Source organism: Protopterus annectens, chromosome 2.part2 (genome assembly GCF_019279795.1).
Source record: "Protopterus annectens isolate FY-2018-M chromosome 2.part2, PAN1.0, whole genome shotgun sequence".
Classification (NCBI taxonomy): domain Eukaryota; kingdom Metazoa; phylum Chordata; order Ceratodontiformes; family Protopteridae; genus Protopterus; species Protopterus annectens.
This window is the reverse complement of record NC_056730.1, coordinates 354700653-354718083: the sequence shown is the minus strand read 5'-3', so window position 1 is coordinate 354718083 and position 17431 is coordinate 354700653. Positions and strand designations below refer to the sequence as shown.

Genomic DNA, 17431 nt, shown 5'->3' with positions numbered 1-17431 from the left:
CCTATTAATATACCTCTGAGAGTCATAACCCAGTAATCTCTGTAGCATGTCCTGTAACAGTGTACTGCTATAGTGTGATAAAGTAGTTAGGTAGGTGCTCTAACCTCAGAGTTGGTAACTGTGTTTATGAGTGTGTGTGTGTTTGTGTCTGACTGAGTATAGTAATGCTTTTTCAGCTGCTCACACTCCGTACAAATCATATACTCAACTTTGGCAAGGCTGCTGATGCCACTCACCTAGAAATACACCTCTGGGAAAGTCATAACCTAGTAATCTCCGTAGCGCATCCTGTAACTGCGTACTGCTGTAGTGGGATAATGTAATTAGGTAGATGTTCCAACCCCAGTCCTGGCAAGTGTGTGTATGTGTGTGAATCTGTATGTCTCTGACTGAGTAGAGAACAATGTTCCAACCCCAGACCTGGCAAGTGTGTGTGTGTGTGTGTGTGTGTGTGTGTGTGTGTGTGTGTGTGTGTGTGTGTGTGTGTGTGTGTGTGAATCTGTGTGTCTCTGACTGAGTAAACAACAATGCTTTTTAGGGTACTCACACTCCTTAGAATTCATATACTCAACTTTGGCAAGGCTGCTGATGTCACCCACCTAGAAATACACCTCTGGGAAGATTGTAGCTCAGTAATCTATGTAGCACGTCATGTAACTGCGTACTGCTGTAGTGTGATTTAGAACTGTGGTAGGGTTCCATCTTCACCCATGACAGTTCTGGATGTTTTGTGTGTGTGTTTCAATGTCTGTGTGTGGAGCAATTCATTTTAGGCTAGTCATTTGCAGTACAGTTGAAATGCCCTTCTTTGGCAATCCTGCTGATGTCATTCAGTGTGAAGTACAACTCAGGGGAGAAAGTTCTTTAGTAATGCCTGTGGTGTGACCTACAACTGCTCCATACTGTAGTGTGTTATAGGCCTTGGTCAGGGGTTCTATACCCAAACATGTTGGTTGTGGATGTTTTGTATGTATCTCACTGTCTGTGTAGGGAGCCATGCATTTTAGGCTAGTCACTTGAAGTACAGTTGTAATGCCCTTTTTTGGTAATCCTGCTGATGTCATTCATTGTGAAATGCACCTTTGGGGAAGGGTTCCTCTAGTAATCCCTGTGGTGCGTCCTATAACAGCTCCATGCTGTAGTGTGATATAGACCTCGGTCTGTGGTTTTATACCCACACATGTCAGTTATGGATGTTTTGTGTGTATCTCACTGTCTGTGTAGGGAGCAATGCAGCTAGTTACTTGCAGTACAGTTGAAATGTCCTTCTTTGGCAATCCTGCTGATGTCATTCATTGTGAAATACACCTTTGGGGAAGAAGTACTCCAGTAATGTCCGTGGCGCTTATGATAACTGTGTAGTGGTGTAGTGTAATAAACTAGTTAGGCAGGGGTGCTACTCACATATATGACAGGTGTGTGTGTGTCTGTGTGTGTGTGTGTGTGTGTGTGTGTGTGTGTGTGTGTGTGTGTGTGTGTGTGTGTGTGTGCGGGCAATGTGGAGAGGGTTTTGCTTATGTCTTTTATGGTGGCCCTACTATATATCACAATGTCAACCATACAGGAATAACAGATGTAAATTATCTGAGAGGCTGGGGTGCAAAGCCATACCCATACATGTGACATCAAGGCCAGCCAATCACAGTTAGCAATCCCACTATTACCCAGAGCACAGACTCAACCCATGTGCCATACGCATACACATGCCTAGGCAACAGCCAATATGTGGGTAGTACACTGCATATTGGCCACTGATAGTAGCAATGCAGTGATAGCAGTGGGCTGCAGAGGGCATGTCACCCTGCCCATCTGTCCCATATGCATGTACATGCAGACAGTGCACTTCCATGTTCCCTAATGGACACCTGCACCACCTGTAGTGCCTTCACATGTGACTCACAATGGACATACCTTGCCTGACAACATGCCCTGTATGGACAGATGACACGGACATCAGGGAATGCTGTTAGCATGTTATACATGTAGGTGCAGCGTAAACCTGCTGCCCATTACCATTTCCTGCCACAGGTGGCCAAGAATGGCACATCTGATGATAATCTGTGTTCACAACATGGGCCAGACACCCCAGGTACAGTTCCACATGTACATGCATATGGGAGATGTGCACATCCCAGACACCATCCATGTCATGAACTAAGGAACACATACATGGCAAGTGATGCACAGCATTGGCCACACACAATAGTCACCCAGGTGACTGTATGGGGGATGCAGTACCTACCTGTGTGGGCAAATGCAGACAATACAGGCCTGAACCACAATACAGACCATTGTCATGTGACCTGATGCCAAAGTATACCCATCACCTACTCCTGTACAGCCTGCTGGCACAGTTGACCGCCACACACCCGTGCAGACATGCACCCATGCATGTCAGAACTGGCACCCTGTGTATTCGTGTGTGTGTTGTATGGTGTGTATGTCCACATCCACACTGACTACAATCCCCCAGGGCATACTAAAGCATGCTGTCTGATGTCTGACACCTCCACATACTCTATGCCCATACAACTTCTGTATGACCCATGCGGTGCATGTGATACCTGCACATTGATGGATTGTGGCAATCCCACTAGTTATGGGTTGCACTCCTGGCCCTGGCAAGTGTGTCAATGTGTGTGCGTCCCTGTGTGAGTGTGCCTGTGTTGACGTTGGCACCTGTTCATGCAGACAGGCACGTGTACATCACCTACCATATACGTTCATAGGTTCATAGGTAGGTACTAGGCTATCTGCCCGAGGACATTTATATGCCTAGCCAGAATGTGTCAGCTTTTGCCACCCCATTGATTAACTGATCCTCTGTCAAGCAGAGCCAATGAAGTGATCCCAGGGGTGTATTTTCTGTCACCCATCCACTCGTCAAGGTTTCTCTTGAAGAGTGTTAGTGAGGGTCTCTGCCTGATGCAATTTGGAATTTTGTTCCAAAGCATGAGGAGTCTCTGTGACAGGAATCTATCCATCCAGCATTTTCTATTTATTGTTGTGGCGAGGTTTAGCTCACTAGAGTGCATGGCTCGCAGTGACTTGGATTTCTTTAGGTGGAGCATGTCCATCAATTCTGAGTTGGACATGGCTTTGTAAGTCGGCAGAGATCACCTCTGAGTAAGCGATATGCCACTGAGTACAGCCGGAGTTTTTTCATCTACCGTATCCGTGTTGCAGATGTCACTCACCATCACATATGTGCTCTGAGTGCTCCACAGCAGGTAAACCATGCGGTGCATCCAATAACTGCATTGAACTGTGATAGCACAACATAGTCATCGGGGGTTTGATACCCTGTGCTGGTAGGTGTGTGACACAAACATGCTTCAGTTTTACTCTCCCACCCCTCCCTGACATGTATTTGCCTCTGTCTGCCTCCCCCACTCCCTCTCTGGTAGATGTGGAGACACAAACCTGCTTTGCTTCGGCAGCAGCATGTGTGTTGTAAGTGATGGTCATGATCAGCTGATGGCCTCTGCACAAATTGCAGCCCTTCCCTAGCTGATTGCATGTGGAACAGCTGTGGTAACATTCCCATAGCCAATTGCATGGAAACACACTCCAATACCTAGGAGCATCATGGTGGTGTTGGCCCTTTTCAGTCACTGTAGGCAGGAACTAGATCTGTTGTTTGGCAAACAGCATCTCAGATGGATTGGGATTTACATCTAACAACATACACTGTTGAAAGAGGCCAGCAAACAGGAGGGGATGTACCTTACCTGACTGCAGACTGTAAGTGCCACTATACTGCATTTGGAGTAATGTTGGTTTAACAGTGTTTGTCTGGATATGCCTGTCGTACATGTCGCAATACCTGCCATGTCAGTTCCATGTACAGGATCATCTGCAGACTGGGCAGTGTTGTGCTTCTGGTTTCATGTGTTAGCCATGGTGCATCCATCTGTGGAATGCAGAAGGTAGTGTGAGGCTTGCAGTCTGTAGATGGTAAAGGCTGTGACAGTTACTGACTTCATATCCCTCATAGGACATATGTTGCAACAAACCCCGTTACAATGGTACATTTATGAGGTTATCACAGCAACATGTCTATACTGGCCCTGTGTATGTGCTGTCAGCCACACCTCTGTCAACCTTTGTACATATGTTGTGCATGAAGTGGTGCATGTGTGCTGTACACCATAAATAGTGTCATCGTATCTGATAACAAGCCAGTGATATATCAGATTGCTACACATCATGTACAGTAGGGGTTATATTTCATGACAACCTGGACATTATGTGGATGTTTGTACAGTACTGAGGTCTTTGTAGTGATGGTGAATGTTGGCAGTGTGTGTATTGTTAATATGTACTTTAGCCTGTGTACAGACTGTGGTAGATGTCATTGTTCTAGCCTCCTTTCTATCTGATGTTACATGCTGCCCCACTGTATGGTACCGTTATGCCATACATGTTTGTAAAGCCATTCACCCACATGTCCCATACCACAGACAGCCATCAGACCAAACTGTGTAGCAGTCCAGTATATATAGGGTCATTATGTGAGATGCACATATGAGGATGGTGTAGAACAGATAGTTCATATACTGTAATATTATGCTATATTACCATATGTGGCTGTGGCTGTGTTCACAATGGCTGTGGTTATGCACTTTCACACAGGTGTATCTTACCCTGTGCTGTGACATGGCTATTGAGCCTGCTATATATGCAGGTACACGTGCCTTCCCCCATAGGAGATGTAGGCCAGTGTTGAGCCAGTCTGCCTGTAGCCTGCACAGTGCATTGTTACATGCCTAGCAGCTTAGTGTACTTATCCAGTGAGATGTCATGTGCAGATACTTGCCAGATGTACCGCTGCCGAGCCTCCCTTAATGTATGTCAGACAGAGCAGTGGGATGCTGTACAGATGTATGTCAATATCTAGTGGGTAGCATGTGTCCATGGCACCCCTGTACCAGCAGTCATTCTGTGTCAGGCCAGACAGGAGTGTGTGAATCCAAAACCTGTGCTGGCATATGTATACCAGTTGTTATGTGTTATACCCATCTACATGGCTGTCTGCATCCATATTGCCAGGCCTGGTACACATTTTGTGCACTAGGGATTATGTGTAAACCTCTGTACTGTACAGGGTGTGTCTGAAGTTCCACATAAATTGGCCAATATCTCTGCTGCACTCCACAGGAGCATTACATGCTAGTGGCGGTACTTTACAATGATTTCCTTAGGATGTGTGTCAGTAGCCAATGCCACACATGTTATAAGCAAATGTCACCTTCCATCCACACCATGTCTGTGAAGACAATCCCAATGACAGTAGCAATAGTCTAGTAATATACCTGCTATACATACCCGACATCCCCTTGCACTATGACTTTGGGGCTGGGGTAGGGCTACACTTCAAGTCCAGGACATATGGTGGAAATATATGTACATATAGTTATCCAGATAGCCATGTATATATATAATTACACATGCGTACTACTTCCATTTACCACTGTCATGGCAGCCACCCACTATAAATCCCTACAGCATGTGGGTGTGGTCCCTTTACATTTCCTGTGTGATGGACATCCTTCCTGTGTATGGGCATCAGTGTTACAGACAGCAGTTAGCAATACCTCTTACAGGAGAACCTGCACACTCAGAGTGGCCACATATTTGTAGGAGGATCAGGAACTACAGACAGACTGTGAGTAGAGTTGTGTTATGCTTTGCATAGTACTGGTGTTACAGGGTGTGTGTGTGTGTGTGTACATATTAGTGTACCTTGGAATGCAGTCTATCTGCATAGCTCACTACTGTTGGCCTATCCTCTTGCAGGACAGAAGTATGCCTATCATGTGTTGTCCGTCTACCACACAGGTCCTGTGTCAGATATTACACAGGCACTGTGTGTTGAGTGCTATCAGTACATGGCTACATCCATGTCTATATCTAACCCCAATTCCCTGACTAAGGGTATGTTGCACACTATCCTGTAACACCAGCACCTTGCTTAGTGTATGGCAACAGTGTTCCACATATGTGCCTGTGTTCCAGCCTCTGTCCTCCATCTACATACCAAGCTTTGCACATATGTCATGCTGTTGGGGGTTGCTCTGTAGTGGGCTGTGAGTATATCACACTGCCATTGCTGCCATTAGTCCACTGCTGTTGTATCCCCCACACATACAGTGATGCTGGGACCATATATGTGTGGGCATCACCTACACAGTACATGTGTGCCCTTACGCACTCCAGAAGCCAGTGTATGTAACAGTGGTATATGGGCCTGTATGATTGAGTGTAGGTGGGGAGCACCATCAATGACCTAGGCTGTTACAAAATGTGTGGGTATATGGGGTAAGCTGCCTTAAGGTATCTGGATGTACATTACCATACAATCCACCTTTGGTAAATGCAGGCCTACTGCCTCCTGCCATATGGAATGTTCTGTTTGTCAGTGTGATTGTCATGGTGCCAGGTATGCCTTGTTATGTATCAGATACATTCCACTGTGTCAACTGGGGTCTGTACCCCCTAGGGATTGTGTACAGAGTGTAGATAAAGGCTGCTGACCTATACATCTGCACTACATACTGTTGATTGTCTCATATGCTGTGGCCCAGTCTGTCATTACTATTGTACTATTTGAAGGCCTTGGCCTGGACAGCAACATATGTCAACCTTTCCAGACTATTGTCTTAGTGTAATTGTTTCACAGTTGCATTGCACTGTTCATATGGATGTCAGTGTCTAAACAGCTATATGACATGGCATATACAACTGTCATAGTACACAAATAAAGCTTTCACATTCATTTCTGCACACCTGTGTGTGGTGTTATACCCCTTGATATCTCTGTGGGTATAGGTTGCAGGCTATGAATGTCATTCATATGGGTGGCTCATACAATCTCCATTTGGTAAGGTGGTGACTGTAGGAATACTGGCTACTACATAGTGTGTGCATATACTTCATATGTATCTTACTGTACATATCTCTGTCTGTGTATGTGCAGTTACATATATATGTATGTATGTATGTATATATATATATATATATATATATATATATATATATATATATATATATATACCTGTATCTGCATACATGTGTCTGTGTATATGTATCCTAGGGATGTCCATGTCATGTCTGGTCCTGGTTAGGGGATCTGCAACACTTGGTACTGTATTACAGGGGGGTTGTGCTTGGCTGGGGGATATACTTATTCGTTCCAGACGAATATTGTGTGGGGCCGCTCAATCCCATTAACATTGCATGAGGACATATATGTTTTTGTTATTTCCCCATTGTTATCTGCAGATGTATGTCCGTATATACCTATATATATATCTGCTGACATATATATATAACCTGCTGTATATATATTTAGACATGTAGATGTGGACATATATATCTATAGATGTAGGCATTTGCATTATTTTATGTTCATATATATTTATATATGTGTATATATATATATATATATATATATATATATATATATATATATATATATATATATATATATACATATATATATATATACATATGTCAATACGTTGTACCTGTTTAGACATTAATATATTTACTCACACACATACATCTACATGTTGGAATACATTCTGTGTACTGTTGAATGACTGGGCTGGATGATATGTTTGTGACTGCATCAAAGATATGTATATCTGAGATGGCTTAGTGGTGAATCACTTTCAGTATAGTGTGCAGTGTCCTGGGTTTGATCCTAGCAGAGGTTGTTTATTTTGTTGCTAGGCAGAACAAGGGCCATTGGATACAGTGTGATTAAGGCACTTTTGAGCAGTTGTAAGCGTTTGCACGGGTTTGTGTGACGGTAAGCACTGCTAAGTTACGGTTACTGTTTCTTATACTTATAAACTGAAAAGGCAAAACAGACTACTGAAAAACAAAATAGAGAAGAAACCACACAGTAGCACAAAACGAAATAATAAAGCGCTTTTCATTTATTCCAATAAACAAAGAATATAGCCTTAGGCAATAAAACAACCAGAGCAAAAAGAAGCAAAAAAGAAAAAACACCATAGCACTGGATATATGATCTGAAAAAGTTTGTTTATTGGAATAAACGAAAAGCGCTTTATTATTTCGTTTTGTGCTACTGTGTGGTTTCTTCTCTATTTTGTGTTTCTTATACTTAGTTAGCACCTGAATTGCTTAACCTGTGTAGGCATTGCTTACACCCATGCAAACATGCTAATCCCGCTTACTGGTACTTAAAAATGCTTACTCCCGCTTACCCCCGCGCTAATTCTTTTAAAAGAAAAGAAAAAGGAGTTGATTGGAAAGTGGTGAAAAAAGGGGCACAAAGAGGGAAAGACAGTAGGGAAAATAGCTAGGCATGTGCAGGAAGGGTATAGGTGAGGTCCATAGTTGCCCATTTCGTCTACAGCAACAGCTGTGCATATACACTAAATTTGCAGGTACATTTGGACCCTCAAACCCCTAGGAGAGGGGTGAGGACAACATATATTTATTGTGATGCCAATTAGACCAGATTACATGTGTCCAGTGGACACGTGCAAAATGGACAGCTATGTACGGGGTGAGATTTTTTTGTGGGAACAGATTTCCTTTTTTTTCAGGTGAGAGTGGGATGTTGGGGAGGGGTAGTAGGTATATTTGGGGAGGTAGGTTGGGTAGGTTAACAGACAAGACAAACAAGATGTATACAGGGCTGGTATATGACACATGTGAAGGGTAAACACCTTGGATGGGGAAGGGTGTTTGGAAGTCGCAAGCCCATGAGCCCCCAACTGGAAATAGTGGGACTGAGGTCCCCACCCATGGGCAGTCACCACTGCACCTTCACAGCCCCAAAGGTGGCAGTGCTGGGGGCTGTCTAGGAGGGGCAGGCTCACCCTCTAATTGCGCCAGTTGGCCTTCAAGCTGGCATAGCCAGTCTCGATACTCCAGATGAAGCTCCCCACGCACCACAGCCCGGACCTGTTGATGGGTGACAGGTTCCCCTCCATGCCCGCTCCTACGGGGTGAGCCCCATCACCTGCAGCAGTTTCACCCGAAGGTGGCACAGGGCCCATGGAGGAGGTGGTCCCAGACAGGGCCCTAGATGTGCCGGTGCCATGGCCAGCTGAGGTGGGACAGGTGGATTCACTGGGACCGGCCTTCCCGTACGAGCTATGTTGTCGCAGGTTTATGACAGATATTGGTTAGTAACAGTCAACAGCATTCATGATTAGTTATAACAGCATGCATAGATATTCCCATTAACCCAACACACCAGAAGTAACACCATTGCAGAGCAAGCAGAACACATGCATATATGGAACAACAGTGGCCATTACAAGAACATGCAGGTATCATCGATGGCAACAGGCCACCAATATGAGTGTATTTTAACATGGCACTTGCATAGGAACAAATGTGAATATTTATTAACCATTAGGACATATGTCCCAACAAAAGTTTGGAGTGTACACATACCAGCTGAAGAGTGTCATTGGGTTATTTTGCACATATGGCAGGGGTGAGAAAGAGACTTAATTAACAACTAATATAGCCTTGTAATTTTCACAACATTCTTAGTCACTGCAGTGATCTTTCCCTTACATGTATTATTACACTACCCAATGGCCTTATATTGTACACTGGTATGTTTATAGATTATTATATACGTGACCTGTGTCTTACATACAGGCGTGACAAGATGCAGTTGTTAATGCAACATATGTTGAGAATTGCTGACATACACTTTGATTGAGGTGCTAGAATGACAGGTTTGTTTTCATATACATTCTATGACTATGTACACATTTGACTATCAGTTATATGTCATTAATTGCTGCCTAAATTTCTTGGATCATCACACTGATTTGTCAGGGGGATGGGGTTCCAGGCTGATGATATGGACCATTTATCTGGACATGCTGGACAGGTTGTAACAGTCGTGGGGTATGAATATGCATACAACTTTCAATTTGAACATTCTAGCAAATTCTGTACAGTTGTTGGGTGTAATTATGCATACAGCTTTCCATCTGAACATTGTAACAAAATCTGTACAGTTGTAGGGTATGATTATGCATACAACTTAGTGGCAGTCCCAGGATTCAAACCCCTGCTGTGTGTGACAAAAGTTATAGATAATATTACAGTACACTGTGCTATCAGGGTGTTGATGTAAAGCTTCCTACTGTTTTCTATCTAAGTCTCCCTCACTTGTACAATATGACTGACTACTTGGAACTTCCAACAGTGTTATGCAGGACTTTATACAATTTTATCTGCATACCACAGTGTGGATGACACTGCTTAAAATACAACAGTACTAATTATAATATGCAACAGTTCACCAACATATGACAGAAGAGTAAACAGAAGCACTCCAGGGGTGATACCTTTATTCACAGACTATTACACATTTATTTCTACTGGTACAACACTTTCTAAGGCTCTTATATTTATTTGTTATGACAATACATGCAGACTAATTACTAACCTGCCTCGCGATGCAGCCTTTGCAGCCTAGCATCATGGGCTAGCTAGTTCGCAGCCCACTCATCTGCAGCTGTTGGAGAAATACAGTGATATTTAGCCATACCTATCCATAGTATACACAAGCTAGGCAATTCTTAACTACTTAGTAGAATGAGTACTTAGTACTGGGGAATTAGCCATCTGCCGAGATTCCTGGATCCACTGTTCCAGTGCATCCCCCTTCCACTGCTCCAGGTCAGCATGGTGGTGCCTAACCTGCTCACCAGTCCGGGAGGATACCTGTGGCACTGGTAAGGTCACGGGCGAGACTGTCCCAGGCCTCAGTTTTATACTGTGAGCCCTGGTACTGGCCCTGTAGTAGTCTCTGCTCATGGTGTTTTGCCAGGAACCATACCATGATTTTTGACTCCTGGATGCCCCAGCGCTGCGCTCTAAAACGAGTGTCTTCACCCACACCAGTCATTCTGCCTGCAGTAGAAAGCTACAACCAGTTATGGAACGTATTCCCACCTGTGTGGTTTAAATATGGCCAATTACCCGCACTTTTCCACGATTGGCTGGGTTTGAAAAGGCTAAGCTATGGGCATACCTGCTTACCTAAGGTTGGCAGTGCTTAAAGGGGTATACCGCTAGGCAGATTGGATTGGCTCCCCTACACATTGCTTACTCTTACTAAGTTGAGCCGTGCTGTGGTTAGCATTGCTTAATAGTTAGTTAACACTGTAATTGCCTTTTGGCAGTGATTTATTATTCATTATAGGTTCTATATGTGTCTGGTATTCATGATTCTACATTTCTACTACTTCTACACGTTATTACAATAACACCTCACATCTATGCTTACTGCAGTACTCCAGTTCACATATTTATGTTATGTAGCAGGTTATACCACTTCACACTGTACATAGATTTAGTTCACATGTTTGGTTTGATTTTCTTGTGGTGAGGATTAGTTTGCTGATACCTCATTCATATCTATTGCTATGATGGCTTAGTGGTTTACTACTGTGACTATAGTATACAGGGTCCTGAGTTTGAGCCTTCCAGAGAAAGTTTATTTTGTTGCTGGGCAGAACATGGGCTGTTGGGTACAGAGTGATTAAGGCACTTTAAAGCAGTTGTAAGCGGGTTTGCGCAGGTTTGCATGATGATAAGCACTGCTAACCTCTGGTTACAGTTTCTTATACTCAGCTTCTACTTTGCTTAATCTGTGTAGGCAATGCTTACCCCCATGCAAACCCACTTAAACATGCTTACTACTGCTTATTTGTGCTTAAACCTGCTTACTAGTGCCTTATTCATTATGACACTGACACTTCACATGTGCATTTAACACAGTACTCCGGTTCACATTTAAATGTTATTATGTAGGTTATACAGCAATAAGATGTAAAAATATGTTCATATACAGATTTCACATGGAAAAGGATATGTACTGTAGTGGGACTCGAACCAGGAATGCCTGTCCATTAGGCGGATGCTCTAACCACTACACTATTGCTGTGCATGTACATATGTATTCCTTGTTATCCTCTTCAGCCTTTTCAGCTGCTTTAACCGTAGCTAAGCAATGGGTACACCCGTGCACCTATGGTTAGCTGTACTCTGGGTTTAAAGAAAATAAAGGGGTTTCCTCTTTATATTTTATGTCCTGTTGCAGGACACTTCTTAGCAGTCTGTAGGATACTGAATACAATGACTGAGTCAGTTCATATGTGATACATTGTTTAGGCTTTGTACCCTTTTAGTAAAGTATCTCTGTAGACATTCCATTTGTTGCATATGTCTGGATGGATACATGCCAAAGGGGGCATTGTATTCTATGACTGGCCTAATGAGGGCTGAGTAAAGGGGGATGGATGACTTTACTGTGCAAGCCATCCTAAGTATTACTCTTAGCCTACCACTGAGATGCTTTTGGTATAACCTCAAACCATCATGAACCAATATGTATTTCCCCTGGGTCATTAGTGAAAATGTTTTTTTGGACAAGCCCACCCACCCAGTTAACAAATGAATAAAAATGCAGCAGTACAGTAACAGAGGACAGTTCCAAAAAAAAAGATAACCATTAATGTGCCAAAACAGTAGCTTCTGTGAAGTATCTCTCTCTCTCTCTCTATATATATATATATATATATATATATTTATATATATATATATATATGTATATATATATATATATATATTTATATATATATATATATATATATATATATATATATATATATATATTAATTTTAACACCATATGAGACTTGCAAGGGAAAGTTAAAGCAAAGATTCAGGATAGCAAAGGGGGCAAAGCACACACAAGGTACTATCAGATGCTTCCAGTTTAAGGTTATAGTTCAAACTCAAGACTCATACCCCAGGGTTAAAGCTGCAATTCTCATATACTTAGCACATGCCATGAAAAGCATACTCAGGTCACCTTTCTCACTAATGCGGGGATTAAGTCTTTTACTTACCGGATGCTGTGAGATGTTGTTCAAATTTTTAGGGCACCATAAGCTTGTTCCCTTGTTTGTTTATTGTCAAAAAAGCATTTAACAGATCAGATCTGATAAGCAGCACACAGTAACGTGTTCCATGACATAGATACTCTGCACGGACAGTCAGAAGATTCAGTCACATGACATTATGAAAGGAGATTAATATATGCTTCCTGCAAAATATATTACTGATTGTCTGACTTGTTCACTGGAAATGCACTAAGAGATATAGCAAGTCACTTGATGGCAGTAGTTACCTCAGTCTTTCATTCTGAATTTACCTTGCATTGCCAGCTTTGGGTCCTTTATTGCCACAACAGTGCATCATCCAGTCCTTCCAAATATTTCCCTTTTATACCAAGGCTATTTAAAACATGGATGCCATAATGTGGGCCCCACCTCGGTAAATAACAAAACACTTTATGGATTATTGAGGGGTCCAGATGTGGTAGTCATGACAAACATTGAACACAGTCAGATCAGAATATTCCAAGGTTAGATAAAGTGGAAAAAGAGAAATTAAAAATACTGCAAATTTACTATTATGTAATACAAGTCTTCTTCCTAGTTGATTTCAACAGTACTTTTAATTAATATTAAGCCCTACATTATAGGTGCTGTGAGCAAACATTTCAAAACATTGCCAAGTCATTTCTGTATTTAGTAGCCCTAAGAGAAATCAGTGAAGATAAGTATAAGGGCAGGTGTAGGTAGTTTTTTTTTTGGGGGGGGTTGTTTATATTAATTTGTCAAAGGTTCATTTCCGCATACCTTTCTTCATCAAACCGAAACCACTGAACGTTCACTTCAGCGAACGTTCACATCCCGTGAAAATTTACATAGGGAAAAGAAGCAGCTGTCCAACAATAGGAATTTGCCCTTTTCCCCACTGTCGTATGATCTCAGAGTTGGTATATAGTGTTGCGGGGTGTGGGGGGCACATCCCCCCACTTGGGTTTGTTTGATATACTGCTATGTATGTTATGTTCATAGTGTTGGCCATCTGTTTTATTTCCCTCTTTAAATGTTTTATGGATGTGAACATTCATTGAAGTGAACATTTGATGGTTTTGGTTTGATGAAGAAAGATTTGCAAAGATGAACTTTCAAAGAATTGATATAGACCCTTTTTTCATAGATAAATTTATTTTCAAGAAGGGAAGTGAGAACTCAGAAGTTCTGAAGCAGATGCTTAGAAGCAGCAACAAGGAAAATTGCAGCAAAGCACATGTATAAAATTATCTATAAAATTACCTTTTCCAGTGAATCCTGGGGATATGTAATCCACTCCCTGGAAAGTGAAGTTATGAGTCTAGATTGCATTGTACAATCTTGTGTGTTATTTGAAGTTTCAGGCGGGCATGCTGAAACATTTAAATTTCTCAAAAGTACTTTCCATCACCCCATAAAGCCTTGAAAAGGGGGGATGCTTTCAGATGGTTTAGTATTCACATTATGGTATGATGACTTTGATCTGCTTTAAGGGCATGTTCTAGTGATTGTTTTATGGATAATTTGATTTGTTTTATGGAACCACAAGTAGATTTAAGCTAAAATGGTTTGATGGTCGAATGCATTTAACTAAATAGTCAGAAATACTATCAAAGTACATGGTAGTATTCAGTTGAAATGACTTGATTTATGAGAAACTTTGGCTGATAAAATGTGCTTTTTAATGTTTTGTATCCATATTTCACAATTTAATGCATGTCTATCATAATTTTTTTTTCTGTTTCTTGAATGCTGCTTTTATTGTGTAAGGGCGCACCTCATCTTCTATTTATATTGTTACTATTTTACTACCTTGTAGTAGTTAAGTAGTAACTCGTATTGCTTTTTGTGCTCAATATAAATTAACCTGCTGCAAAGAGAAAGTCCTTGCCTTTTCACAAAAGAGGTGTTTTGCATGTTCAGATGTGCAATGCACTGTCTTGACCAACGAAGTAAAACATTTGCTAACTTTAATACCATAACACATATTTCTAAACAGAATATTTCTTTATCTTAGCTTACTTAGCAAACATGGCACACTAGTTATATATTTGGTCATAAGCCTTTGCACTTCATTTTGTAGGTTAGCGTAATCCAGTATGGCAATGACCCAAAAGTTGAATTCGACTTGAACACTTACAGCAAAAAAGCTGATATTGTTGAAGTAGCAGGAAAAATTGCACAAAAGGGTGGCGACCAGACTAATACTTTCCGTGCCATTGATTATGCAAGGTAAGAAATATTTTCTAGGTTAGAATATTTACATGTGAAATTTGTGATATACAGAATTACTGTATATTATCATGACCCTGTTTATTTTATTGAATATGAATGACCTTCCAACTTTCTGATGTGACATGAGCCGTAAAGGAGAAATTAAAATAGATTTTTGAAGTTGAAGCCTTTTATTCTTTATATTATATGTTATAGCTTTATGTTAATTAGCTCCTCAACAAAGAAGTCCCACTCACTAAGTTGAATAAGGAGAAAGTAACAATCAGTTGCCTGTCACGTGCCAGAATTCCACCACATAATGCACGCACTCAGGTCCCTCAGCAAGTACAAATATCACTTCGTCATTGTACATGTGGGTGTGAATGACCTGAGACGTACCTCCCGGACTACATGAAAAGAGACATGGAGGAGCTCTCAGATTATATAGCCCAGGCGGATATGACCCTAGTCCTGAGCAGCATCCTACCATCACCCAGAATGATACCACAGTACAAGCAGAAAATGCTTGATTTCAACAACTGGCTAAGTTTCTGATGTCATTCTAAGGAGATCAATTATCTGTCTGCCTGGAATGACATGATTGACAGAGCATGATGCTTTGTCAGAGATGGCCTGCATCTGTCATCCCTGGGCTTCCGGATACTGGCCAAGGCTCTTGCCATCCATATAACACCTTTTTTAGGTGGTGTTCCAAAGACCAAATTACCAACGTAACAGCTACAAACAAATGCAATCTGAGGGTCATGCTGCTCAATGCTAGAAGTCTAAATCTCAAAATGCACTCACTCAAAGCACTCCTTAAAATGGAGAACATCGACATTTGTGCTGTAACAGAGACCTGGTTCAAGGCAGCAGAAAGCACCCCTGCACTACCAGGCTATAACTCATTCCACACCCTTCGGCCCCAGAACTTGGACTGAATCTCCAAAGGTGGTGGTGTTTCCATATTCATAAAGGATGAGCACACCTCCAGACTGGTAGCCCAACATAACACATCAGAGATACTTCAGGTGCAGCTAACATTGGGTAAAACAGCGATTCAGGTCATAGCCTGCTATAGGTCCCCAAACATGTCCCAAGACTCACACTCCAAATTCCTAAGCACCCTACAGAATATTAGGATCCAACCTAACACTCTCATACTGGGCGACTTCAACTACCCCTCCATTAACTGGGAAAACTACTCATGTACCAATATACTTGCCCAATGTTTCCTGGAATTTATTAATTCCAATGCCCTGGACCAGCTCATTCTTACCCTCACTAGAGATAGCAACATCTTTGACCTGGTCATTACTAACATGAGTGACTGCTGCTCTACACCAGTAGTCAACTCCTCCCTGGTTAGATCCGACCACAAACTAATCACTTTGGAAATCCGCATCCCTCCCACCCCCTCACAAAGGTAACACCATGAAAAACTTCTCCAAAGCTAACTTTGGGCTCCAAAGAACAGAGGTGGCTAACTTCACGGCACCCATGCAAATGGAGAATAATTGCATGACTGCCGAATCATACACCAATGCACTGTACGAACACATACACAAATGCATGGATCTCGCCATACCCAATAGAACCAAAATGCTCTCCTCCAAAAAAAGGAAGCCAATCTGGTGATCCCCTGCCATAAACAAACTCTACAACAGAAGGAGGAAACTGATGTGGAATAAGGTGAAGTCCCAAGACTGGAAAAACTCCCTTATCAGCCTTATCAAAAAGTTGAGATCCCTCATCAAATCCTCTAAAGCTAGCTATGAAAACAGAATTGCAGTAGATAGTAAAGACAACTACAAGGCTTTCTACAGTTATGTAAAGAATCTCCACGGCAGTACCCAGATTTGCTCTGAGCTACTACACAATAGTACCTCCTATACTGAGCCAAAAGATATTACCAATATACTGGCCGACAGATTCAGTGCCAACTTTACCCCTCACTCCCCCCACAAAGGACCTATCACATTAACAGTAGATTGCCAGGCACCCGGTATTACTGCTGCACAGGTTAAAACAGCACTGTCCAAACCCAAGAATACAGCTTCTATGGGACCTGACAATATCCCTGGCTGTGTTCTACATGAACTACAGAGTGAACTGGCACCTCACCTGTGTGCCCTGTTCAATCACAGCCTCACCTCAGGTTTTGTCCCTAGAGAATGGTGCACTGCTACAGTTATCCCCCTCCACAAAGTAGGAGTGACTACAGACCCTGGGAACTATCACCCCATTAGCTTGATGAGTCTGATATGCAAAGCT

The 17431-nt window shown here is 42.1% G+C and overlaps 1 protein-coding gene across 1 annotated transcript in view; it reads left to right on the top strand.

Moving 5' to 3' along the window:
• Window positions 1-17431, top strand: part of ITGA2 (integrin subunit alpha 2) — a 2089078-nt gene that overhangs the window by 1158184 nt on the left and 913463 nt on the right. The window contains exon 7 of the mRNA XM_044064418.1: window positions 15027-15175. Coding sequence (XP_043920353.1) covers window positions 15027-15175 — 149 coding nt within the window. The remainder of the gene's footprint in view (window positions 1-15026; window positions 15176-17431) is intronic.